This window comes from Juglans microcarpa x Juglans regia, chromosome 8S (assembly GCF_004785595.1).
Source record: "Juglans microcarpa x Juglans regia isolate MS1-56 chromosome 8S, Jm3101_v1.0, whole genome shotgun sequence".
Classification (NCBI taxonomy): Eukaryota; Viridiplantae; Streptophyta; class Magnoliopsida; order Fagales; family Juglandaceae; genus Juglans; species Juglans microcarpa x Juglans regia.
This window is the reverse complement of record NC_054609.1, coordinates 7,981,304-8,006,091: the sequence shown is the minus strand read 5'-3', so window position 1 is coordinate 8,006,091 and position 24,788 is coordinate 7,981,304. Positions and strand designations below refer to the sequence as shown.

The 24,788-nt window shown below is 38.1% G+C and overlaps 1 protein-coding gene, 1 long non-coding RNA gene and 1 other non-coding gene across 4 annotated transcripts; 1 reads left to right on the top strand and 2 right to left on the bottom strand.

Annotated features, from left to right (window-relative positions):
- The first annotated feature begins 138 nt into the window (after positions 1-138).
- On the top strand, positions 139-432 carry LOC121244870. The gene is made up of 2 exons (XR_005936501.1): positions 139-248; positions 296-432. It is a non-coding gene; the product is annotated as an uncharacterized LOC121244870 (long non-coding RNA).
- Positions 295-3,125, bottom strand: LOC121244869. 2 transcript variants are annotated; one of them, XM_041143098.1, is made up of 4 exons: positions 2,743-3,125; positions 2,382-2,597; positions 751-908; positions 513-707 (listed from the first exon to the last, which is right to left on the bottom strand). In XM_041143098.1, coding segments are annotated over exons 1-4 (630 nt in total). In that variant the 5' UTR covers positions 2,998-3,125; the 3' UTR covers positions 513-706. The 2 variants fall into 2 exon arrangements, with proteins under 2 accessions (XP_040999033.1, XP_040999032.1); XM_041143099.1 differs by lacking the exon at positions 751-908 and having other exon boundaries at positions 295-528.
- Positions 3,126-24,357: 21,232 nt separating this feature from the next.
- Positions 24,358-24,437, bottom strand: LOC121245145. Its single transcript, XR_005936557.1, has one exon. It is a non-coding gene; the product is annotated as a small nucleolar RNA R16 (small nucleolar RNA).
- Positions 24,438-24,788: the final 351 nt, after the last annotated feature.

The following is a 24,788-nucleotide window of genomic DNA, read 5'->3' as shown; positions in this document are numbered from 1 at the left end:
CTTGCATTAATATAGCAGGAATCTGGTCTTCTGAAATTTTAACTAGAATCGGACAGAATGACTAGAGTTCGGATGTTGTTTAACCATGTTGTTTAACCTAATGAGTAATATTACGAAAAGGAAAATGATTTATACAGTATCTGAAATCTATATGAAAAAATCTATTTGTATCTAACATTGCTGTTAAAAAAATTGAAAATACAGAAGTTTTTTTACAAACAAGTAAAACTTTGATCCCTAGATTGAAGGTCAAGTGTAAACTACATCTGGATTGAAGTCTTCGATAATATTGAAGGTCAAGTGTAAACTACATCTGGATTGAAGTCTTTTCCATTATCAAAGACTCAAATATATAGCAGCATCACTCCAGCTCGTTACCATTTTCTGCCGAACTTCAAGCAGGAAGCGGGGATATGGCAAAGTGCATAAATACATGAATGAAGAATCCAGTTATCGGCTACTCCCAACAGTACTTGCCTGCTTGACTTTTCCTGCTTGTTTGGGGCTCTTTCTTGAAAGTCTAGTGCTCTGGACAGCATAACAACACAAACACAATGGCAATACAGTGTGTTAATAACCTGTTCTTCGGCTCATGATTGAGCTAACATTAGAATTCTACATAAAAAATTTACACAATCCTCTGACAGTCTAGAGAGCACCCCTTCACAAAATTTACAGGACTTCCTTATCAGTTATACATTATATTTAATTATCCTTTACTTATAAAAAAAAAAGTTATACATTATATTACATGTCCCGTCTCCTTCTGGACTAGAACTCAGAAAATATCTAATGAGACTGCAGCAGTTAAACCAACTGAAGAATATAACCAGTATAATAGCATCCATGTCCGACAATTTTCTCGTCATCGGTGATGATAAGCCACCAACCAATCTTACCAAGGGTTTCTGCCTCGGGGTCTCATTTTGTATCTTTTATATGTATATTGTGTTTGGTTTTCTAAAATAGGTTGTCACAAAACAAAATTCTTCTATTACTCAGAATATAATTCCAGTCCTCTCCCATTGATGGCTTCCTGGAGAGCGGACTAGCAAGCAGGAAACCCAGCTTCTAGTAATTTAATTTACAGCGTTAGAAGTTTGTAATGCTAATTATACCTCAACTTGACACATTCTACAACTATTTATAATTTTCTGTATCGTATTTTAGTTGTAGCGTGATTTTATAATCATCTAGCAATTTTACTTCTTGAACAAAAATGCCGGTTTAGGATTGAGAAAAAATCTACATCCCTCTCTAGTACTAAAAAAGAATAATGCATCAAGTTTTGATCTCAGTATGTTCAAAATATATAAAGCTTGCATTCCAGAAAATCAGATCAAGGTGAAATAAGTGTTACAAAATAATCAATTGCTAAGAAGAATCGATTTAAAACATTGGAGAAAATTAGAATAAATGAAAGGGAGGAAAAACAAAAAGAGTAAATGTAATCAAACAATGGAAATGCTTTATATTAACACTCCACTGGACCATATAGAGCAATGGAAGAAAAGTCAACAAATATTGCATATCAAAGAACTTAATGAAACTGAAATCTTATCTTAAATCGCCATTTGGCAATTGTAAACAACTTGCATTAGTAAAATGAATGAATGCAAAGGGAATATGAGAATATTTGGTAAAATATGACATTTTATATGATATTATAATTTGACTTACTAGAAGCATTATGCTTTTGGTTTACCTGGAGCATGGGTTAGCTCATAACAAACAAAAACAAAAACAACATCATAGGACAAGTCAAACTATACCGACATGGGATTGCATCTTGACTTAGCCTTCAGCAATAACCTATGGATCATTTCAAGTAAGCTTTGAACATGCTATTTCCAACATACTATGTTCTGTTTAAAAGAAGGCTTTAAACAAGTTTTGAAGTTCTCAAACAGTATAAAAGACCTGTAATATAAATAGTAAACAAAGTTCTGCTAATTAATTGGAGTCATTATTATGTATATGGTTTGCTAGTTCTCTAACTTAATGATTTTTGGTAAACTTTCATCACCGGCCACTGCAATAGCCAGAACCTCAATTCCCCAGAACTGCATGCTGGAGCAAAAAGAATCTGGGAAGAAAAATGTATCCAAACATAGATAGATCATCATTATTCAATGTCGGCTCCAACCCTGAAAGGGAAAAACTTCGAACAGAAGCTGTTAGAGAGAAAATCAAATCAAAATCTTGATCTGAGTTTATCTCTAATGATTTTCTCTCTAACAGAAGCAAACGCCAATTGCAAAAGTTTTGCTAATCAAAATGTAAAAACCTGATTCTTAAATAGCCTATTGGACACACACACACACACACACACACACAAACACATCAACAATAGAATCAAGAAGTAGAGGTTGATATATTACCTGGGATTGAGCAGGAAGCGGGTCGAGAGTGATGGAGCTGATGGACATCTTGGCAATTTCGGAAACGGCAGAGTCTCGGACGCCGGGAATATCACTAACCAAATGCTCGTAAGCAGCTTCGAAAGCCTTCTGCCAAAACTTAGGCAGTCTGTTACTCTTGCTTTGAGCGTATACATCCCACATGTGCCTCACCACCTTCTCTCTCTCCTCCACTTCCTATGCCCACCCCCCCAACCAAAAAAAAAAAAGAGTAAAATCAAGGCCAACAAAAGTCATGTACGACAATCAATGGGTGTGTATATGAGTTTGTGTGTGTGAGAGAGAGAGAGTGAGAGAGAGAGAGAGAGAGATGCGTGAGTACGAGAATATCAAGATCGTCGCGGATGTGAGAGTGGGTATGGCCGGAGAAGCTGGTGAGATCACCGGCGGACCATTTGAGAGTGACGGAGCAGGTGAACAAGGACCAGAAAGCGAGGAGAAGAATGGCGGCCAGAGCCCAGAACTTGTACGGCCGGGTCTTGCCGAAGAACCCAGGATGAGCGTCGGAGTTCTCTTTCTTCAACGTCGACGAAGGAAGTGCTACTGTTGTCGGTGGAACCTCGTCGTTCGTTCTCATCGCGCCTTTTCTTTTCTATTTCTCTATTCTTTCGTGGATTGAGTTAAAAATTACTGAGACAGACCGACAGACAGCAGTTTGACTCCGAGAGCGAGAGAGGGGAGTTTTTTGGACGGGTCCGACAACACGGGACTGGCAGGTTTGAGGAGTTAAGATAAGTAAGATAGTTTGTATATAGAATTTTTATTTGTTCGAATACGTAAATAAATCGCGAATACGGTCCAACTAAAATGGTTTGAGTTGATTAATTTTGGATTTTGAAAAAATAGAGAGAAAAAATTAAATAAAAAATATTATAAAATATTATTTTATAATATTATTTTTATTTGTAATTTGAAAAAGTTAGAATTATTTTTATTTTTTATTTCAAAAGGTTATAATGATTAATTTGAAAAAATTGTAATGATTAATTTAAAAATTTAATATTTGAATGAGTAGTACTACACTTTCCGAAAAATAAATGTTCCCGAATAGCACATTTTATTTTATTTTATTTCTTTTATTTTATATATTTTTTTAATCATCATAAACATTTTTAAAAAAATAAAAAAATTCACAATATCATTAAAAAACACTTCTTTAATCACTAAGAAAAAAAAAAACTCATTCGGGATGTTTAGCATTTCTCTATTTGAATTATATTTGGAAATAAGATGAGATGAAATAAGATGAGATTATATGAGAATTTTATGTCTCATCCCATACCCCAAACCTGCTATAAATGAGAGAAAAAAATTATTTTCGTCAGCTACTATTCATTATCTCATACTCCACACCTTATGAAAAATATCACATACTTTTTGAAAAACACCCCACACCCTATGAAAAAAAAAAGCTAAAGGTGCAGGGTGTGAAAGTGAATAGTGGTTGATGTATAGAATTCCTCAATGATTCAAACCGGTTTAGATACATAAATATCTCACCTCATCTTATTTTATCTCATCTTATCATTACAATTTTTTAAATTTTTACATAAAATATAATAGACAATTCTACTTTTTCAAATCTCAAAATAATAATAATATTAAAAAAATAAAATTCTAATAATATTTTATTCAACTTATCTAAAATCATCTCATCTCATTATCCTAACTAGCCCCTAACTAGCCCCGAGTTACCGTGCACTTTGCAAATTTGCAATCATGCATTTTTATTTAATACAAATACTCTTTTAAAATATAATTAATTATGAATAATTATAAAAAAATATTAAAAATCACTATAATGAAAATTAGTGATGTAAAAACAAAAAGTTTGGCTAGGACTAGGTAGCTAAATGATAGAGTTTATCCTATCATTATATTTATATTTTTGGATGAATGTAAAATAATTATTGACTTTATCTATAACAACATTGAATTTATCTAAAAATCTTAGAGTTTGTTTAGATAAGTTAATTATGTGTAAATCGAGTCCATAAAGATCTACACTTATTCAGAATAAAAGAGTGGAGTGAAATCAGAAGCTGCAGTGAAGAGTTATTGTGAAACGTCAACAATTCGTCAGGAGATGTTCTCGTGATAGACTTGATCCTTTAGTAGAGTCTTACCTTAATTGGAACTCTTTCCAGACTTCCTAATTAAAATGAATCGATTTAATAACTCTTTAAGGAGTTTGAACTAAGAATTATCGTGTAGAGATTCCGTGTGTTTGAGAGAGAAAATTCACTTATTTTCATCTTACTTTTCATCTCCCTTGAGTGTGATCGTGCTTCAAGTTTGGAGGATCATTAATTAGATTTCAGCCACTGGAGTTCTAGGAGAAAAGATAATATTTGAAGATCGTCAGAGGTTTTGGCTGCTACTGCGATAGAAGACAAACGGATCGTTTGTCTGGTCAAGTAAGAGAGTCAATACAAAAGTTTTGTAATTGAGAACTTATTTGTAATTTGATTTTCAAATAATAAAATTATCTTTTCTAGGTTTGGCTGCCCCATCGGGTTTTACCTCTGAGAAATTCTTCAAAGGGTTTCCCTTCATAACCAATCGTTGTCTTATGCAAATTTATTTATTTACTTTAAGTATTTTAATTGTTTAAATAGCTATAAGATTGAGAACTAACCAAGTTGTTTAAGTGAATTGGTACGCAATCTTGTGAATATACAGAGGTACATTGGAAATTTTAATTGGCATAAGAGCATGGTCCACTCATTCGAATGTGATCCGTGCCCTGTTGAATATGTCATCGTTGGCTGCCTTGTCGCACTTCAATAGTGAAAATTATGCATATTGAAAAGTACGCATGAGAGCCTTCGGATGAACAAGTATGGTACTCCATTGAACAAGGGTGGACTAAACCCGAAGCAAATATTGATGCTTGAATGAGAGATGAGGCTAACAATTGTAGTTGGAAGAGCAAGGGACTAAATGCTATTTTCATGGTTGTATCTCCGAAAGAATTTAAGAGAATTTTCATGTACGAGATTGCTAAAGAAGCATGAGACAACTTGGATGTTACACATAAGGGAACAAAAATTGTGAAAAATTCTAAATTACAATTGTTAACATCAAAATTTGAAGAGATTAAGATGCTGGAAGATGAGAATTTTAATGATTTTTATGATAAGCTAAATGACACTGGAAATTCTAGTTAAATCTCAGTAAAAAAGTCGAAGACTTAAGAGTTGTGCAGAAGATTTCGATGTCGCTACCTGAAAAATTTCGGTCTAAAGTGACTGCTATTGTGGAAAGTAAATATTTGAATGCAATAAGGGTTGAAGAGTTGGTTAGTTTTTTACAAACGTATGAATCCTCACTTCCTCAAGCAAATAAATGTAAGTCTATGTCTTTAAAAACTATAAAAGAAAGCCGTGAGGATTTTTCTGATAAAAAAATTTGAACGATGAGGACATAGCTCTCATTGCGAGAAAGTTCAAAAAATTTATGTTTAATAAAAAGACTAGTGGTAAACAAAAATGAAGAAAAGAATTTTCTGCTAAGAAAAATGATTTTGAAAATTGGAATAAAGATAAAGTTGAGAAAGATGACAAAGTGAAGTGTCATGAATGTTTTGGTTATGGTCATATAAGAATTGAATGCCAAATTTCAAGAAAAGTAAAGGAAAAACATTAAATGTCACACTTAGTGACAGTTCAGATCTTGAAAGTTCAAATTCATCATCAGATGATGAAAAATCTTTTATGACTTTTTCTACTATTGTGAATAATTTTCCTGAGATTACACTAACAAAATTTGAAAGTGAAAGTGATGATAGTGATTCGGATGTAGCACTTGTTGATGCTGACCAAGAACTAAGTGTACATGAAGCATACAATGATGTGTGTGAAGAAATGGTCAAACTGAAGAAACTCAACAAGAAGTTGTACAGTAAACTTACTGCTATAGAGAATGAGAAAAATAACCTTTCGGAGGTATTAAAAATTTCTGATGTTGAAGTATCACGATTAAATTATCAAAAGGCTGCACTAGAAAAGAATTGGAAAATTTTCAGGAGTGCAAACAAAAAACTGCTACACAGAAATTAGAATAAATGTTGAGTTTTCAGAAATTAAGTAGTGATAGAACTGGCCTAGGATATATGACCTCCAAAGGGAAAGAAAAATAAGCCTCATCATCCGCTGCCACTGCACTTAAAAGTATTGTTTTTGTTAAAGGAAGTCAAGGTTTAAACATTCAAAATCATGTTGTACCTAAGTCAGTTTATTCAAAAACTTTGCATGGAAATTCAGCTATCCAAATGATGAAGAAAGGTAAGTATGAAGGTAAATTTATCCCTACTTGTCATAATTGTGGAGTTGCTGGTCATATAAGGCCACATTGTTTTAATTTGTATCAAGTGCAGAAAATTGAAGGTAAAAGAAATTCAAAAAGGAAAGGGAAGAACCTAGAGAATCAAGTTGATGATTTGAGTCAACAAATTAACTTCATAAGTCTCAAGCTTGGTGAACTAACAGCTTTTTGCTTTCAAAATAAAGAAAAGATCATGCAAAACGGTGCAAATAAAAAGAACAAGTCAAAACTCAAGGCGAAGTGGGTGATTAAAGAAAATGCTATGTGTTTTGTTGTTCACACAACACTTAGATCAATGGAAGATTGTCTTTGGTACCTGGACAACTGGTGTTTGAAACACATGTCTGGAGATAAAATGTTATTCAAGAAGGTGAAACCAACCAATGGAGCCACCGCGACATTTGTAGATGGAAGCAAGGCTGTTGTAGAAGGGAAATTACCTATTCTACATAATGTTTTATTTTTTAATAGTCTTAAAGCTAATTTACTCAACATTAGTTAGTTTTGTGATAATAATCTCTTTGTGCAGTTTTTAAAAGATGAATGCAATATTTATAATCAAGCTAGAGAATGGATCTTAAAGGGCACAAGAACCTTAGATAATTGCTATGGAGTCTCTCCAATATCAAGGTTGAGCTGCCATAGAGTCTTACTTGATGAAGTTGAGTTGTGGCATCAAAGCCTAAGGCACATTAGTTTTAGAATCTATCAAAGATCTCAAAAAGAGAAGTTGTAAATGGACTGTCCAAGGCCATTAAAGCCAAGAAAATAGTTTGTGGAGCATGCCAAGAAGGAAAGCAAACTAGAGCTCAACACAAGAAAGTTTCTCATATTCTTACTTCTCGACCACTTGAGCTACTGCATATAGATTTGATGGGTCCAACACAAACCTAGAGTCTTGGTGAAAAGAAGTACATCATGGTGATTGTAGATGATTTTTCAAGACATACACGAACCATCCTGTTGAGAGAAAAATCTGAAACTTTTGACCTTACCAAGAAGCTATTCAAGAAACTACAAACAGAAAATGAAGTTTCTATCTCTATAATACGTAGTGATCATAGTGGAGAATTTAAGAATAATAATTTCACCTCTTTTTGTGATGAATAGGGCATATATCAGGAATTTTTTTGCACCTATCACTTCACAATAAAATGGAGTGGTGGAAAGGAAAAATAGAGCAATTCAAGAAATGGTTCAAACTATGTTAAGCAACAAGAAGCTGGCACTACATTTTTGGGGAGAAGCTGTAAACACAGCAAATCACATTCTGAATCGAGTAGTCCTAAGACCCTACACCAAACATACTCCTTATGGTTTGTAGAAAAATAAAAAAACCTACGGTAAAGTATTTTAGAGTCTTTGGTAGTAAATGTTAAGAGACTAAGAAAACACTCATAAATTTGAAAGGAAGAGTGATGAATGAGTGTTTCTTGGTTATTCTTCAACTAGTAAGGCCTATAGAGTTTACAACTTACGCACAAAATCTGTTAGGGAATCAATTAATGTGATTGTGGATGACTATTCAACCGAGAATACTATGAGAGAACTTGAAAATATGGACAAGTTGGTGCAAGCTAGTGAAGAAGACTCACAAGTGCAAAATGAAGGAGATTACATAGAAAAAACACTAGAAAATTCACAAGTGAAAGAACCCTCTTCAAGGGTTATTCAAAATCATCCAAAAGAGAATGTTCCTTGTGAGCTAGATGAAGGTATGAGATTTAGAAAAGAGTACTAAATTAGGTTTCTTTTGTTTGTTATTTGTCACAGGTTGAACCCAAGAAAGTTGAGGAAGCGTTGAATGATGAAAGTTAGCTCAACGCCATGCATGAAGAACTCCATCAATTCACTAGAAATGATGTATGAGAGTTAGTCCCTAGACCAGAAAATTACAACATTATTGGTACTAAGTGAATTGTCAAAAACAAATCCGATGAGCATGGCATTATTGTGAGAAATAAAGTAAGGCTGGTTGCACAAGGATACAGTCAAGTAGACAGGATCGATTTTGATGAATCATTTACCCCCGTAGTCTGGAATCTATCTGTATTCTCTTTGCATTTGCTTGCCATCTAGACTTCAAATTATATTAAATGGATGTCAAGAGTGCCTTCCTAAATGTTCTACTACAAAAAGAGGGTATATGTTGAACAACCTCAAGAGTTTGTTATTCACCTCTATTCTGAATATGTGTACAGGTTAAAGAAGAACCTTTATGGACTGAAACAAGCACCTCGTGCTTAGTATGAAAGATTAACAACCTATTTGCTTGATCATGATTTGTTTAGAGGACAAACCGATAGAACTCTTTTCATAAGAAGATAAGGTAAGCAACTTTTAATTGCTCAAATCTATGTTGATGATATCGTATTTGAGTAACACATGAGTCTCTTGCATATATAACTTTGCTGATGAAATGAAATCTGAATTTGAAATGAGTATGATTGGTGAGTTAAACTTTTTCTTGAATACAAGTCAAACAATGTAAAGAAGGTATTTTTATCTCACAATCTAAGTATGCTAGAGACATTGTTAAGAAGTTTGGAATTAAAGGAAAAAGCAATGCTCTCACTCGCATGAGCACATCAATAAAAATCAGCAATGATCCTATAGGTAAAACCATTGATCCTACTCTTTACAAAAGCATGATAGGAAGTCTACTGTATATTACAACAAGTAGACCCGATATAGCCTTTAGTGTTGGTGTGTGTCCTAGATTTCAAGCTAATCTTAAAAAATCCCATCTTACAACAGTAAAAAGAATCATAAAATATCTTAATGCAATTGTTGATTCTGGGATATGGTATTCTAAAGACACAAATCTAACACTTGTTGGTTATTTGAATGCTGATTGAGCTGAGGATGCTGATGATAGGAAGAGTACTATGGGTGGATGTTTTTATGTTGGAGGGAATCTTGTCGCTTGGGTAAGTAAAAAAGCAAAACCCAATCTCTTTATCTATAGTTGAAGCCGAATACATAACTGCAGGGAGTTGCTGTACACAACTTTTGTGGATGAAGAAGGTGTTTGAAGATTATGGTTTGTCTCAAGATACTATGACGATTTATTGTAATAATTCTAGTGCAATAAGTATTTCAAAAAATCCTGTTTAGCACTCAAGAACCAAGCACATTAACATTATACATAATTTTATTAGAGACTTGGTTGAGACTAAAATAGTATCTGTGGACATGTTCCTACTGAACATCAATTGGCTGACTTGTTTACTAAACCTTTAGATGGTCTAAAGTTTGAGTTCTTAAGGAAAGTAATTGGTGTGAACTCCCTGTTGTGCATACTAACCCTATGAGTCATCTTGACAAAGTTCATTTACAAAGTACTGTGAGGAACTTATATGCATGCATCTTATAATTAAAATTTATATGGTCAATGAAGATGCTCACCATAGAGGGAGTTCATACCTTAAATTGACTAATACTAGTTGGCCTAGTACAATAATAAAGAGATATTCCCTTGCTAAAGATAAATAGTTGATCCATATAGAAAAACTCGGTACTATGTCATTGCGAAAAAATATAAATACTATACACAAATCTATCTCTTAAGTTCTTATAGAAAGAATCGTGACTCAAATCACTGTAGAAAAAGATGAGCAACAAAAATGGACATAAAATGGGTTGTGCAAAATAGTGTTTGGAGGAAATACTCATGTATCTAGGCCTTAGTATAAAGTTTGACTTTTGAGGTGAGTGACAAACTCTTGAGAGCATCTATAAGAAGAGAACACTCATGAGTAATATTGTCAAAGATATATTGAAAAGAAAAAGAAATAGGAAGTTACTGCTCTATATAAGTTTGCCCACTCATATACTTACATGAACTTTGACATTGATGATCTTATTAGGTGTGAACATCCATAGTGATTGTTGCAAATAAGATGGTGTACTCTATTAAAATTGTTTTGTGAAGATACACTATGTTTGAGCTAAGATACATATAAGCATGTTACTTGCTTCATTGGTTTATATATATATAATTTATTTTTATTTTAGTTTTGGTTAGTTTATTTATCCAATTATTTTAACAATATAAATAAAGTAATAAAAATATAAAATATTTTTTTTGGTTGGGTAAGCATTGAGTACTGGTTTAAATCTGGGACTTGGACTCTGAGTTATTGACATAAGTCCCAGTGGGACTATGTGGTTTAAGGCATGCGCAAGGCAACAAGTCACTTAAGTGACTTGAGGCATTTTGCCAAACATACAAACACACCTAGAGTTCCCATTTTCCCCTGAAATCACTCACACCCACGGCACTCTCCTTCCTCATCTCGAAGCCTACACGCACGACGCATCATCCTATCGATTTTGTGTCTCGTGTGATTAAGACCCAGAAGTAATCATTTTTTTCTACATCTCTTTTTCACGGTAAGGGTTCTATCTAAATCAAATCCTTCTCCTATTTTAACCTAGGGTTTGGCATGTACTTATGGAGTTTGGGTTGTGAAGTTTGGTTATGTGAAGTTTGAGATTAATTTTTGGTTGAGCTGAGTAGACGTTGAAGGAGTTGATCATTTGAGAGCAAGTTGTACATGTATTGAGGCCAAATCTTGGTGTGTAATGTGACTATAGCTTTCGGTTTTAACCTAGTGCACACCAAGTATTTATGTTTATTCCCAAATCAAGCCACACTACGTGTTTCTATCTATTTGATGAGGTTGTCTTACATGTATTGCTAGAACATAAGTGTGACTGGTCTGTGTGAAAAGTTGAGTTAAATTCGAGGGGTTGATAATGTCATTGTCCTCACTGTCATTAGAATCTTTTAATTCTAACATTGGCTATTTTTATTCTAATCTTGTTGACATGATGATACAAATGAGGTTTAAAGAAAGAGCAAAGCGAAAGAAAATTGAGGACTTCTCATGTGAAGACAAATCTGGACCTATACAAGTGCAACTAGGAGAAACTTCAGCCCCTTCTCCGTCTCCACCCACAACTACACCATCAGGTGCTACTTTTGATCACTTCACAATTGTTGCAGCTGAGACTGCATAGAGAACTATGTTCTCCAAACGACCTGTTTTGGGTGAACGCGAGGTAAGCATAAATGATTTTCCTACGGATGAATTTGAACTCATTCGTCGCATTTTCATTGAACGAGGTTGGGAGAAACTCACTCATTCCTCTCCCATACCTGTGTTGAAATAGTTTGTGAGTTTTATTCAAACATTACGCATTTCAATCTTGAGGATCATAGCATTGTTTCCATTTTTCATGGAACACAAATTGAGATATCCCCCGCTATTCTTAGAGAGCTGTTTGATATTTCTAAGGTGGAAGCACCACTGTATCCTTATAAGGGTATGTGGGTCCCCATAAAGACTACCATGCACAATCTTTTTGTTGGCCCTGATGGTCCAAAGTGGCATGCTAAAACTCATAAACTTCCTTTGAATCATATGCTACCTCAATATAGGCTGCTTGCAAAAATAGTGTTAACAAATTTTTGGCCCATTAGCCGGCACACTGAAACTACATTAGAAAGAGCTTACTTTATGTATGTATTGGCTACTGGGGTCTCAATTGATTTCCCCCGTCATATTGTCAATATTATTCACAGTGCTCATTTGGAAAATAGCTGAATCTTCCGTTTGGCTGCTTAATCACCAAATTGGCTATGAAAGCCAAAGTTCCTCTTTGGAACAATGAGCCCACAATGAAAGTGGCAGGTTCTATCTCAGCTATTACGGTAGTCAAGTCTGAAACAGTGCTCACTAAGAACAAAAATCCCACTACTGAGTCTGCTTCATCACCTCCCGAGCCTACTATACCTACGGCTCAAGTTCATGAGCAAATCACTTTTTTGTCCCATTCACTGCTAAATGAGAGGCAAGTTAGTCCAAGTGAAAGTAGTAACTAGCCGTTGTCTGTTCTAATTGCATTCAAGCAAATGATAGACTGGTTTAGCTTTCATTGGACATGTAACAAGTAGTGGACCATGTCGCTGGTTTAGATGAAGAGCAATAGAATTCCATGGCTGATTGATGACAAAAAGGGAGAGTAGCAATTGAGGGGGGAGCAGCAACAGCTGCGGGGGAGTAGCAGCAGCAGAAAAATCTATCTTTTATTGCTTATTTTCTTTTATTCTCAGTTTTTTTGTTTGAATGTAATTCTGAAAATATATTCTATTCATTTGGGTATGTTTTATTCTAATACTTAAAACTTGGTTAACTCTAATCGTATCTTTGAGTTTCTAAGTCAATAGTTTTACTGAGTTGTGATTATTTAGAAATTTCTGCTGTTTGTTTTTTTGTTTTGTTCTGCTGTTTGAAATATTTACAGGGACTTTATATTCATCAAGTTGGTTTCGTCACCAATCTGCCAAATGTGGAGATTGTAAATATAAAAGCTTGGCTAGGACTAGGTGACTAAATGATAGAGTTTATCTTATTATCATATTTGTATTTTTGGATAAATATAAAATAATTATTGACTTTATCTATAACAACATTGAGTTTATCTAGAGGTCTTAGAATTTTTTTAGATAAGTCAGTTATGTGTAAATCGAGTCCATAAAGATCTGCACTTATCCAGAACAGAAGAGTGAAGTGAAATCAGAAATTGTAGTGAAGAGTTATCGCGAAATATCAGCAATCCACCAAGAGATGTTCTCGTGACAAACTTGATTTGTTAGTAGAGTCCTACTTCAACTGGAACTCTTTTCAGAATTCATAATTAAAGGGATTCGGTTTAATAACTCTTTAAGGAGTTTGAGCTAGGAATTACCCTATAAAGATTCTGTGTGCTTGAGAGAGAAAATTTACTTGAGAGTTTTCATCTTATTTTTCATCTCTCCTTGAGTGTGATCATGCTCCAAGTTTGGAGGATCGTTGATTGGATTTTAGCCACTAGAGTTCCAGGAGAAAATGCAATATTTGAAGATCACCAGAGGTTCTGGCTGCTAATGCGGTAGAATACAAATGAGTCGTTTGTCTGGTAAAGTAAGAGAGTCAATACAAATGTTTTATAATTGAGAACTTATTTGTAATTTGATTTTCAAATAATAAAATTATATTTTCTGGGTTTAGTTGCACCGTAGGACTTTACATTGGAGGAGTTCTTCAAAGGGTTTCCCTTTGTAACCAATAGTTGTCTTATGCAAATTTATTTATTTCCTTTAAGTATTTTAATTGTTTAAATAGCCACAAGATTGAGAACTAACCAAGTTGTTCAAGTGAATTGGTACACAATCTTGTGAATATATAGGGGTACATTGGGAATTTCAAATGACCTCGTAGAAAATGTTTTGTGTTGGTCTTGTATGTTTAAATTTCATACAGATCCTTTTAAGAGAAGTGAGACCACTCGAAAGAATTTGCTCTATTTTAATGGAGTAATGTTACATAGAGTACGTAAGCATCGTGCAGTTGTTTTGAAAAATAGTAGGGTTCATTATTAAAGAATTAGTTTTCGTCATGTAGGTCCCGTATTTACTCCTTTTTTTTCAAATAGATTGAGCGCTGTTTGTGCACTCTATGACTGCAAATATCATTTCTCCTTTTAATAAGTCATGATGTTCTTTTTAATGAGTCATGTAGCAAAGACGATTACTATGAATAAGATTTATACGTTTTAAATCTATATCTAGTACTACTCTACTCTAAGCCAATAATTGATTGTTATATAATAATTGAGTAATGTTAAAGACAAGCGCTAAATGTATAAATTTTACGCAAGTTTTTATAAATAAAAAAAAAAAAAAAAAAAAAAAAAAAAAAAAAAAAGGATTCCACTGATAAAAAAAAGTGAGCGTTTTTACACTTTTTATTGTGAGGTCTATTTTTTTTTTACTACTATTACATAAAAGACACATATACATTTTCATTATTCATAGTAATCGTCTTTGCTACGGAGCAATTTTGTAGTTTGTCATGATTTGTTATACAATTACTTCGAGCGAATATCCTTTTAAGAATAATTAGAGTGAAAATCATTTGGATTGGCACGTGGTAATTATTCATTTGCATCATAAAAATCAACCAGCTCAATAAAAAAAATCCAAACTCGAATCAAACCAAACATAAACAAAAAATTGAAAGTTTTAGTTCACTGGATTAATCGGTCAGTTTTTGTTCTCAGAATTTCAAAATCGTCTTAGACCAGTTTGGTTATAAAGCATATCCAAAACCTGACAAAATAGAACCGATTACTCCCATACTTTTTGAGGACAAAAAAGAAACATAGAGAACTAATTTATTTACCTTTGTACCCATATTACAGAACAAAATTTTATTTATCATCATTTTTAATATCATCCTCTTAACATTTCTTGATGTGGCATTAAATAGTTGACTCATAAATGAAATATAATAAATAGTCTTCAATTATTAAAGAACACATCATGAAATCACAAGTGTTAACACCCAAAAATGCGCAGCCCGGACGGAAATAAAGATCCATTCCTAGGACATGCTGAGGTGATCTGGGTCTCGATCGGTGTTGTTGGGAGCTCCCGACAATGGACTGGTGCGGCTATACAGTGTCGGTGCATACATCCATGGCGGTGAACAGTATTTAAATGCAGAGAAAATAAGAAAAGATGAACACATAGATTTACGTAGTTTGGCACTAGGCCAACGTCCATGGGGGTTTGGGGAGGGGAGATTCCACTATAATATGCATGTTTATAGTATCTCGTAGTCTCTCATTTCTCATTGTGCAATGGGAGCTAAAAATATAATTTCTGGGGAATATGCTCTCTCTTTAGTGGTTGAAGAAGAAGTTGAAACAGAATCCAAAAGTCAAAAGAAGCCTCTCAATCCGTAGGCACCTTGCCTCTTTTATCTAACTCTCTTCGTGCATGCACCTCGATAGTGGCAAGGGATGTCTGCTTTGCATGTCTGACCCCCTCTCCCTTTTCCACTTTCTCCTGACATCTCCCTACCTCTTAACACCCTCAACCTCAGTCACTTCTTGTCCCCTATCCCTCTCACTCATTTTGTCTTCTAGTGATGGCCCCCTTTGATAGGCTGAGTCTTGAAAACCATTATGGGCCTGGTGTATTTTATCCCCTCACAATTGCTTGCAATTTTTTAGGGCAATATAAGAAGGCATTGAGAATCTTTAAAGGTAAAATATGTAATTGACCTGCCTCCGTCAATAGAGAAATAAATCTCAGGAGCTGGCCCTGGTCATCCATTCCTCTCGCATTAAGCAGTAAAGATTTTCTAGCGTGATATTAGATGGGAGATGGGCTCGACTGCGTAAGATGCATAAGGCGCAAGTACGTCTTGGTGAGATAAGAGGGAGGTAGGCTCAACCGCTTGTAGTGCATACAAAAGTTCGTCGGCTATGGCGAGGTAAGCAAGAGGTAGGCTCGACCGCATGAAGCGCGTAGGGTGCAAGCACATAGCTCGGCTATGGCGAGAGATGGGCTTGACTGCGTGAGATATGCAAGTTGGCCTGGCAGTTAAGTGACTTCCCCCGCCTATTTGGATGCCTGGGAGGTAGGGCATGAAGCCCGTCCTGGCAAGATAAGCGGGAGGTAGACTCGATCGCATAAGATGAGTACTAAAGGTGGCCTGGCAGTCAAGCGACTAGCTCGCCTATTGAAACGCCTAGGAGGCCGGGCAGTTCTTGACCTTTCCCGCCTATTGAGTTTTATAAAAATGGTAAAAGGGGGGAGTAGTTTGTAAGACTAGACTCACCGTAAGCCTTGCCGAAAGGCTTATGTTCTCCCGACGTTTTTGTTTGTTATGATATTGGTGAACTTTCCTTTTCCAATGTGAATTGCAATTAATGTTAGAGTATGTCAGTTGTAACCCGCGCGAAGTGGTCAGGGAGCCTGTTGACCCTTTGGGTCCGCTTCAGGCAGTTGTGAAGCTCGAAGGCACGTTAACTCCAGAGGCTCGTTCCTGAAGGTAACCTACTGGTAGAGGTTATGGCACGAGTGCGAACACCTGGTATTTGCTGGTGGAAATGCTGTCTCAAAAGTAATGTCGAGCAGTCGAAAGACTGAACCCACAATTAGCAGTGAGGCAGGCCCAGCAACCTTAAGGCTGGACCCTCCTGTTGATCCTCATGGAAAGGTAAGTAGAAGATGTTCGACCACGTTATGTTGTCTCGAAAGTAATGTTGGGCAATCAAAAGACTGAAACCGCACTTTGCTGTAAGGCAGGCATGGTCGCCCTAAAGTTGGACCCGCCGGTTGATCCTCACTGGAAGGTAAGTAGAAGATGTTCGATCACGCTATGCTGTCCCAAAAGTAATGTTGGGTAGTCAAAGGACTGAACCTGCACTTCGCCATGAGGCAGACCGAGCCGCTTTAAGGCTGGACCCGCCTATTGACCCTCACGGGAAGGTCAATAGAAGATGCTGCAAAAGTCAAACCTGTTAGTGTAAATATTTCCCAATCACAAGTGCAAAATTCGCAAACCTAAATTGTCTTGTTAGGGTGCGGTGAAGGTCTGAGGTACTATCCGTTTGGCATTCTGTTACTGGAGATTCCGTTGCTAGAGATTTCATTGATGGAGATTCAGTTGATGGAGGTTCTGTTGATGGAGACTCCAGTGATGGAGATTTCGTTGGTGGAGATTCTATCTTCGGGTAGTCGAAGGCTGACCTGCACTCCTGGATAGAGTAGCCTTAGGCATTACATTCATCACTTTTGCCTAGCAGAGAGGTAAGTTACTGGTGATTCTGTGTATGAGTAGCTAAAAACTGACTCGTACTCCTCCGCGAGAGGGATAGAGCAGCCTTAGGCATTACACTCATTCCTTTCGCCTCGCGGGGAGGTAAGTTGCTGATGGAAATTTCGTTGATGGAGATTCCATTGGTGGAGATTCTGTCTTTGGGTAGCTGAAGGCTGGCCCGCACTCCTCCGTGAGAGACATAGAGCAACCTTAGGAGTTACACTCATCCCGTTCGCCTTGTAAGGAGGTAAGTATTCAGACAGCGATGTGGCTGGTCTGCTTTTACTCGTATTGTTGCTACTCTCATTCCTCAATGTAACCTTCGGGCGGTAGAAGGACCCGGCCTGCACTCCATCGAGGAGAGGTCGGGATGCCTTAAGCTAACCTGCCACTTTAGTCCCCCAAAGAGGTAACTTCTTTAGATAGCCGTGGGGCTGGTCCTCTAGTCACTGCACGAGGTTCAGGGTAGGTATTCGAGTAGCTCGGAGGCTAGACTTGCTCTCTTCCGCAGGAGGGGCGAGGTGGCCTCTGGCTCGGCACGCCCCTTCTGGTCCCACGGGGGGGTATGTTGTTCGGGTAGTTTGGAACTAGACCCACTCCCGGCCTTTGACGTTGCAAGGAAGGTAAGTCTTTGCCTTTGGGTAGCTGAGGACTGACCCGCACTCCGTTGTAGGAGGGATAAAGCAACCTTTAGGCCTACTTTTCCCTCTAGTACCCCGAGGGGGAGGTAATTCGGACAGAGATGTGGTTGGTCTACTCCTTCACCTTGATAGGGTTCGGGGTAAGTTGTTTGGGCTGTTGGGGGGATGACCAGCTCTCTCGGACGAGGAGGTTGAGACGCCTGCTCATCTATCATCATTCGTAAGGAGGTAAGCTGTTCAGGCAGTTTGGAACTGGACCCGCTCCCGCCTGTTGACATTACAGAGAAAGGTAAGTTTGGGTCAAGTTGGTACCGAACCCACACTTTGTCGTGGCGGAGGTTGGGGTAAGCCTTCGGGCCGTCCGGGGAGGGGGGGTTGGACCTGTACTCCATAGCGGGAGGGGTAAAGCAGCCTTAGGAATTACACTCATCCCTTTGGTCCCGTTGAAGGTACGTTGTTTGGGCAGTCTATCATTGAACCCACTCCCGTCTGTTGACGCTCACGAAAAAGGTAAGTCTTCATCTTCGGGTAGCCTAAGGTTGACCCGCATTCCTTAGCGAGAGGGATAAGGCAACCTTTAGGCCTACCTTTCCCTCTGGTGCCTCGCGGGGAGGTAAGTAGTTGATAGAGATTTTGTGTCAAGCCGTGTAGCTGGTGTTTCGCACCACAAGAAACAGTTATGTTAGCAAAACAGAATTCACATAAGTTTTAAGGGGGACAAAACAGAGTGTTTAGCTGCTCGACTGATTTTTGCCCACTGATGTTTGTCCTCTGCTTGACCAAAATTGCTCGCTATTATTTGTCATTTCTTCTCTTCCTTGCTCCTTATTTTTATTTCCATTTCCATTTTTTTAGGTGCATGCTTGTCCGTGGTTCAAGCATGGCGACCGGTATCTGGTGTTGGTTGCCCGCTTGCACTTGGCTAAGGTGGCGGCTGTCCAAGGTGTGCACACAACATGCAGGGTATCGGTGGTGTATGCGCGTGACACGCAAGGCTTCCGGAGTTGTGCATGTGGCGGTCAAGCGAGCACGACCTGTGAATGCAGGCCATGCAATGTGTGCTGCATGTTGCCCACGTAGCCAAAAGAATTGGCTGGCCTTGTGCTGAAGGTTGGCGGCTCAATCATCCAGGCTGCGCACTTGTCATATTGAGAGTCATGTCCGTGGTTGGTGTGGCCAAGTAGTGTTAGCCATGGAGCGTTGCCCACAGAGCATGGCCGAAGAGTGGTGGACCTCAGTTGTGAGCTGGCCGAGGAGAGGAGGCAGTGGAGTCTTGCCCGCTGAGCATGGCCGACGTGTGGTGGACCTCGGCTTTGAGCTGGCAGAAGAGAGGAGGCCATGGAGTCCGTGCACTGAGGTGTGGCTTCAAGCCATCTTTGCCCACCGTGTGGTCATGGGTAGTGAATGTGGTGTTCATGCGGGGCAGAATGGCCACCGGCACCCTTATTGTGCCATGATGTGACTAGGCTAAGGAGAATACCGGCCTTGTGTAGTTTAGCGCATGGGGCCTGCATGGCCGTGGGCCACCTTTGTCAGCTGCGGTGGTTGAGGACCACCTCGAGGGTGGCAGAAGATGTCAGCAGTTCAGGTGATGACTACCAGCGAGGACATGGGGCTCATGGCAATGTCATGAGCTTGTCATGCGTGTTGATGCACGCTTTGTGTACTGCGCACGTGGCCCACTGTTACCGTTGGCAATTGAGGTGGTCGGGAACGACACCTGGGGCAGACAACACCAGCAGGCCACTAGGTGGCCGAGGATATCTCTGCCACGTGCAGTCCCGTGCACATGGTCATGTTGCGAGGTCTCTGTCGTTGGGCGGTGCTTGTGGGTTGTCTCCGAGGAGGTTCAGACGACGCCGGTGGCCTGTGGGGTGGTTGTCGGTGGGTCCTCGAGGCTGGTGGTGTGCTTCCGCGAGCACGCTGGGAGCCTTGGTGAGCAGCCGTGGTGGTCAGAGACCACCAACAAGCTGGCAAACTATGCCGACGACCAAGATGGTGGCCGCCGATGTCCCCGTAGGGCCTTGTAGCCTGTGGGCGAGGGATGCTCAGGGTGCACAGAGCGTGCCCCCTTCTAACCGTGCATGGCACTGTTCATGCCATGCACAAGATGTAGTACCCTACACTGTGTGCACTGTGCATTTGTGTATGCCAGCGTGTGTATTTCAAGTGTACTGTATAGTTAAAGTACACGAAGCAATGGCACTTACAGCTTAAGTAGCCGGGAAGTTTGGTTCACGGCTTATACATTGCGTGCATGGAAAAGATAAATGCCTGGGTGAGGAAAGATTCACTCTCCCCTTTTCTGTAGTAGTACTTTTCATAAAAATAAAAGTGGAAAGGCTGAAGATACTTATTTGGAAAACTTTCATCTGCTCCTTCGGAGATTATTTAGCACGCCGAGAAATCGTCATTTTCTCACTTCTGGTGCAAAAACAATCTCGATCCCACAGATATCGTCACTTTTAACGCCCACAGACGTGCAGCCCGAAAGGAAAGAAAGATCCATTCTCGGGATGCGCTAAGGTGGTTTGGGTCTCGATCGGTGTTATTGGGAGCCTCGATAGTGGTCCGGTGCGGCTGTACTGTATCGGTACGTACATCCATGGCGGTGAACAGTATTTACATGCAGAGAAAATAAAAAGAGATGAATACACAAATTTACGTAGTTCGGCACTATGCCTACGTCCACGAGGGTTTGGGGAGGGGAGAATCTACTATAATATACATGTTTACAGTTTCTTGTAGCCTCTCATTTCTCACTGTACAATAGGAGCTGAACTTTCTAGGGAACATATTCTCTCTCAAAAGGTTAAAGAAGAAGTCGAAGCAGAACCTAAAAGTCGGAAGAAGCTCCTCAAACTGTAGGCACCCTGCCCCTTTTATCTAACCCACTTCATGCGTGCACCTCAGTAGTGGCGAGGGATGTTTGCTTTGCGTATCTGACCCCCTCTCTTTCCCACTTTCTCTTGACACCTCACTGCCTCCTGACACACTCACCCCTTAGTCCCTTCTTATCCCCTCTCCCTCTCACTCATTTTGTCTTCTAGTGATAGCCCCCTTTGATGGGTTGGGTTATTGAAGCCATTTTGCACCTGGTGTATTTACCCCCTCACAACAAGAAAATGGTTATAAGCCTCCTGTTATTCCTCTCTAGTTTAAGATGTTCTTACATTTTTCCCATCACTCTTTAATTGATTGCATTCTTATTTGTTATGGGCTGTAATCAATTGCCTTGGATTTTTTATGAGCATTTATTTTTATTTCATGATAAAATAACATTTTCCAACATGATCAAAAGATACAACATTTCATTTCATGAGCAATTATTTTTATTTATCACCCATAATATATTTATATATATATATAAATAATAAAAGGGGAAGATATATATATATATATATATATATATTATGGAAATAAAAGGGGAAGATAACCATTTATATTTGTGGTGGGAGAGAATAGAAATTACAAGAAAAGGGGTCCACTAGGTTACCATACAAATCATGTATGGATTTCTGAATATCTGAACCATAAAAGGTAAACATCACTTCAAATCTAACTCGAGGGGGTGGGAGCTTCGACTCCCTTCACCCTCCCCCCTGGCTCCTCTCTCTCCCCACTCCCTTCTCCTCTGTGTAGTACTCCATTTTTGTGTTTTTGTGTGTTTTCAGGCTAAATAAGAGAGAATCGCAGATCTGAAATTTTTCGGTGACCATAGACCAGCACGCGCCCTCCATGGTGTTGCCCAGTAGTCAATCTTCAAGACTACCGAATGTGGCGCCAAACAGAGCGGCGAATCGCTCGCACAGGCAGCCTAAAGATCTAAGAGACGTTCGGCGAGTGCCTCTCACCCTCCACTGGGTGGCCCTCTGCCGACGCCACACGCGGCGCCTATGGGGTCTGTGAGTCCGGAGTCTCCAAGATCGTCCGTCGGTCTCTTCCCAAAGCGGCGTGTGTACTGCACGCACCACAGCAGCCTCTTGGAGCACTGATCTTTTCCGATTTTCTCAGTGTTTTCCGTTGTTTTATTTCGTGTCCTATCTTTACTTTTTAGATAAATAATAATTCAAAAAAATTTGTCCATTCGGATCTCAGTCCAAACAGTGTGATCTCCCCTCTCCGCTTAGGCGGTGTATGGGATTGGTGCACCCTACTCCGCTTAGTCGGGGCATGAGTTTTGTCGGTTACTGTTAACTCTGTCTGGAACAGAGTTGTGCACGATAATCTCTTAGACTTCGATCTTTAGAGATTTGCCGTCTGGATTAGACCATATCAGTCACAAAAGTGTGCTGGGGAGCTATCTACATTTGTATCTGATTTGTTTTCAAGTCAAAGTTATATGTCCTTAATCATGAATGAAATACGATCCGTTTTCTTAATAAAAAAAAAAAGAGGTAAAAATCATAACACTGTTGAGCAACCCACCATCACTCAGCCATTTAGCAGTGACAGACAAATATAGCCAAAATGAAAGGATGAGAGCCGTTCTTTTTCATTGCATTTAGGTCAACAAAAATGGGACCCCTGATGGCAAGAAATGACAAAGATTATTGAATAATAGGCAGAATCTGTTCCATCAGCTATTACATCCAAGCAAATGGGAACCATAAGCTTTAAAACCCCACCCCCCAAAAAATTAAAGTAAATCAAACCTATATTTAGGAAATGCCAAACGTTGTTTGCCCAAATTTTTGTGGTCAATGAAGAGAACATGGTTCACAAAAATCTCCCTCTTACGGACAAAATTATACCTTCCCCAAGACATCAGTTAGGGCTATACAAGACAGATTTTGCCCTGACCCACTTCCTCTCCCGTTGTCATAAGAATTCGCCCACATCTTAATCTTATTAAGATATAAAATAAATAATAAAATTTATCTCATTTTATTAATTTAAAATTTTAAAATAAGTGATGATTTCACAATACAAATTCAAGTCTTCCAATTTTCCTTTCCTTTTCTTTTCATTCCTTTTCACCATTTACTCTGCTTTGGCCCATTGAAAAGAATAAAGCTTACCAGCTGTAGGAAAAGATCAAATATTCAACAGAGTTGTTGTTAACACAGTCAGTTACTGTGTAGGATAAGATCAAAGTCATCACCTGCCATAAATAAAATTAAATAATTCAAACTAATAGCAGATAATGAAAGTAATGAATCATAATGAAAATTGATGGAAATCAAGAAATTAATAATGAAGCAAAGCAACAAATGAAAAGTTTTTAATTTCCCAGAAAGTAGACAGAAAACCAAAGAGCAGTGGGTTTTGAAATAGGATGCAACAGGAAGTCATAAATATGCCAAGTCTAGCAAAATTCATTGTTACAACAGTAAAGCTAAGCTTTCTCTTGATCAATTATATCAGGCTAGCCAAAATAGATCCCATCTTACTTTCAACTACGGAGATACTCTCGAATGAGCTGAGAATGACTGGCTTTAGTGCCTAGAATGTCAATAAAGATCAAGAAGCACGTGCAATACTGCTTTGAAGATGCATTTAGAATCACAGACAAGTTTCATATGTCCAGACATATTTAAGCAACAACATTATAGCAGTCAGAAAAGGTTTATATGACCACAAAACAATGATAATGAGAAGTTTCAAGTAGCAATGTCATGAACAAAAAGGACAATACATGTGAAACATCACAAAGCATTCACAAAGAAAATTAACAATACTAGTGTTGATGCAATTTTCAAGTATGCTTGAGGCGTGCCCTATTGACTTGCAACCAAAAAGGAAAGCTCGGAGAACCCAGTGGTGGATGCCTTTGATGTTTAATCTAGCGAGGAGTTAAGCTCTTCTAATGAATAATGAATTTATGCATTAATTGTATTTACTTTACAGGCTTAACTCCTCGCTGACTTAAGCATCAGAGACATCTCCCACTGGATTTCTCAATTTTTCATTTTTAGTTATAGATTATTGGAGCACGTCATAGGCATACTTAAAAAATTACATCGACAACTAGAAAAAAAAGTTCCATTAATTATATGTATCAAGCAATAGAAATTATATATTAATGAAAAGACGGTGCTAGTGGAACCAATGGTTTCGACCGATCACACAGCTTTCAATTAGTAGATGTATTTGGCTCAGTGTTGCTCACCTTTTTGTAGCACGCAACATTCTAAGTAGTGCAAACTTCACCAATTTGCAAATGATCTTAGACACAATGACTTTATAAAACTCATATCGTGTTTATATATTTCAAGAACATTGGACACACAACCAAATTATGCAAATCTACCAGAAAGAAATCATCAAAGAAATTAAAGACAACAAAATAAGTTGGTCAAGACAAGGGAAGGCATAAGATAATAAGCGGAGTTATAGTCTACATTTAGTTCAGCGTGTAGGATAACAATTTCTCATCATTTGCCGTCCCATGTATGTGCTATATTACAACATAATACCCAATGGCATATCAGAAAATTCTGTCAGTAAATGGTTGCAGTTATATCTCCCTGGATGCACTAAGTTCATGAAGGAAATGTGATTTCTGGGATCAAATCACCAACCCATTTGACGAAAAAGTCAAGAGTACCAAGAAAATTATAGCTTTTCTTAAGGCCTATAGAGACACTGTTATGAGCTACTTAATTAAGTTGAGAGTTTATGGCAGTTTGAGGAGCCAATTACCTCCAAAGACGCTGAATTTCTGAATAAGATTTGAGTTGATTGTTTCATTGATGATTGTCAGTTAAATATAGATACAAACTCCTGAATTGGACTCA

Bases quoted from the DNA above. Each gene is read 5' to 3' on its own strand.
- LOC121244869 (XM_041143098.1), bottom strand. From the start codon at position 2,997: ATGAGAACGAACGACGAGGTTCCACCGACAACAGTAGCACTTCCTTCG. The intron at 2,598-2,742 runs GTACTCACGCAT...GGGTGGGCATAG, and splicing joins GCGACGATCTTGATATTCTC to GAAGTGGAGGAGAGAGAGAA. The intron at 909-2,381 runs GTAATATATCAA...ACCCCGAGGCAG, and splicing joins CGCTTCCTGCTCAATCCCAG to AAACCCTTGGTAAGATTGGT.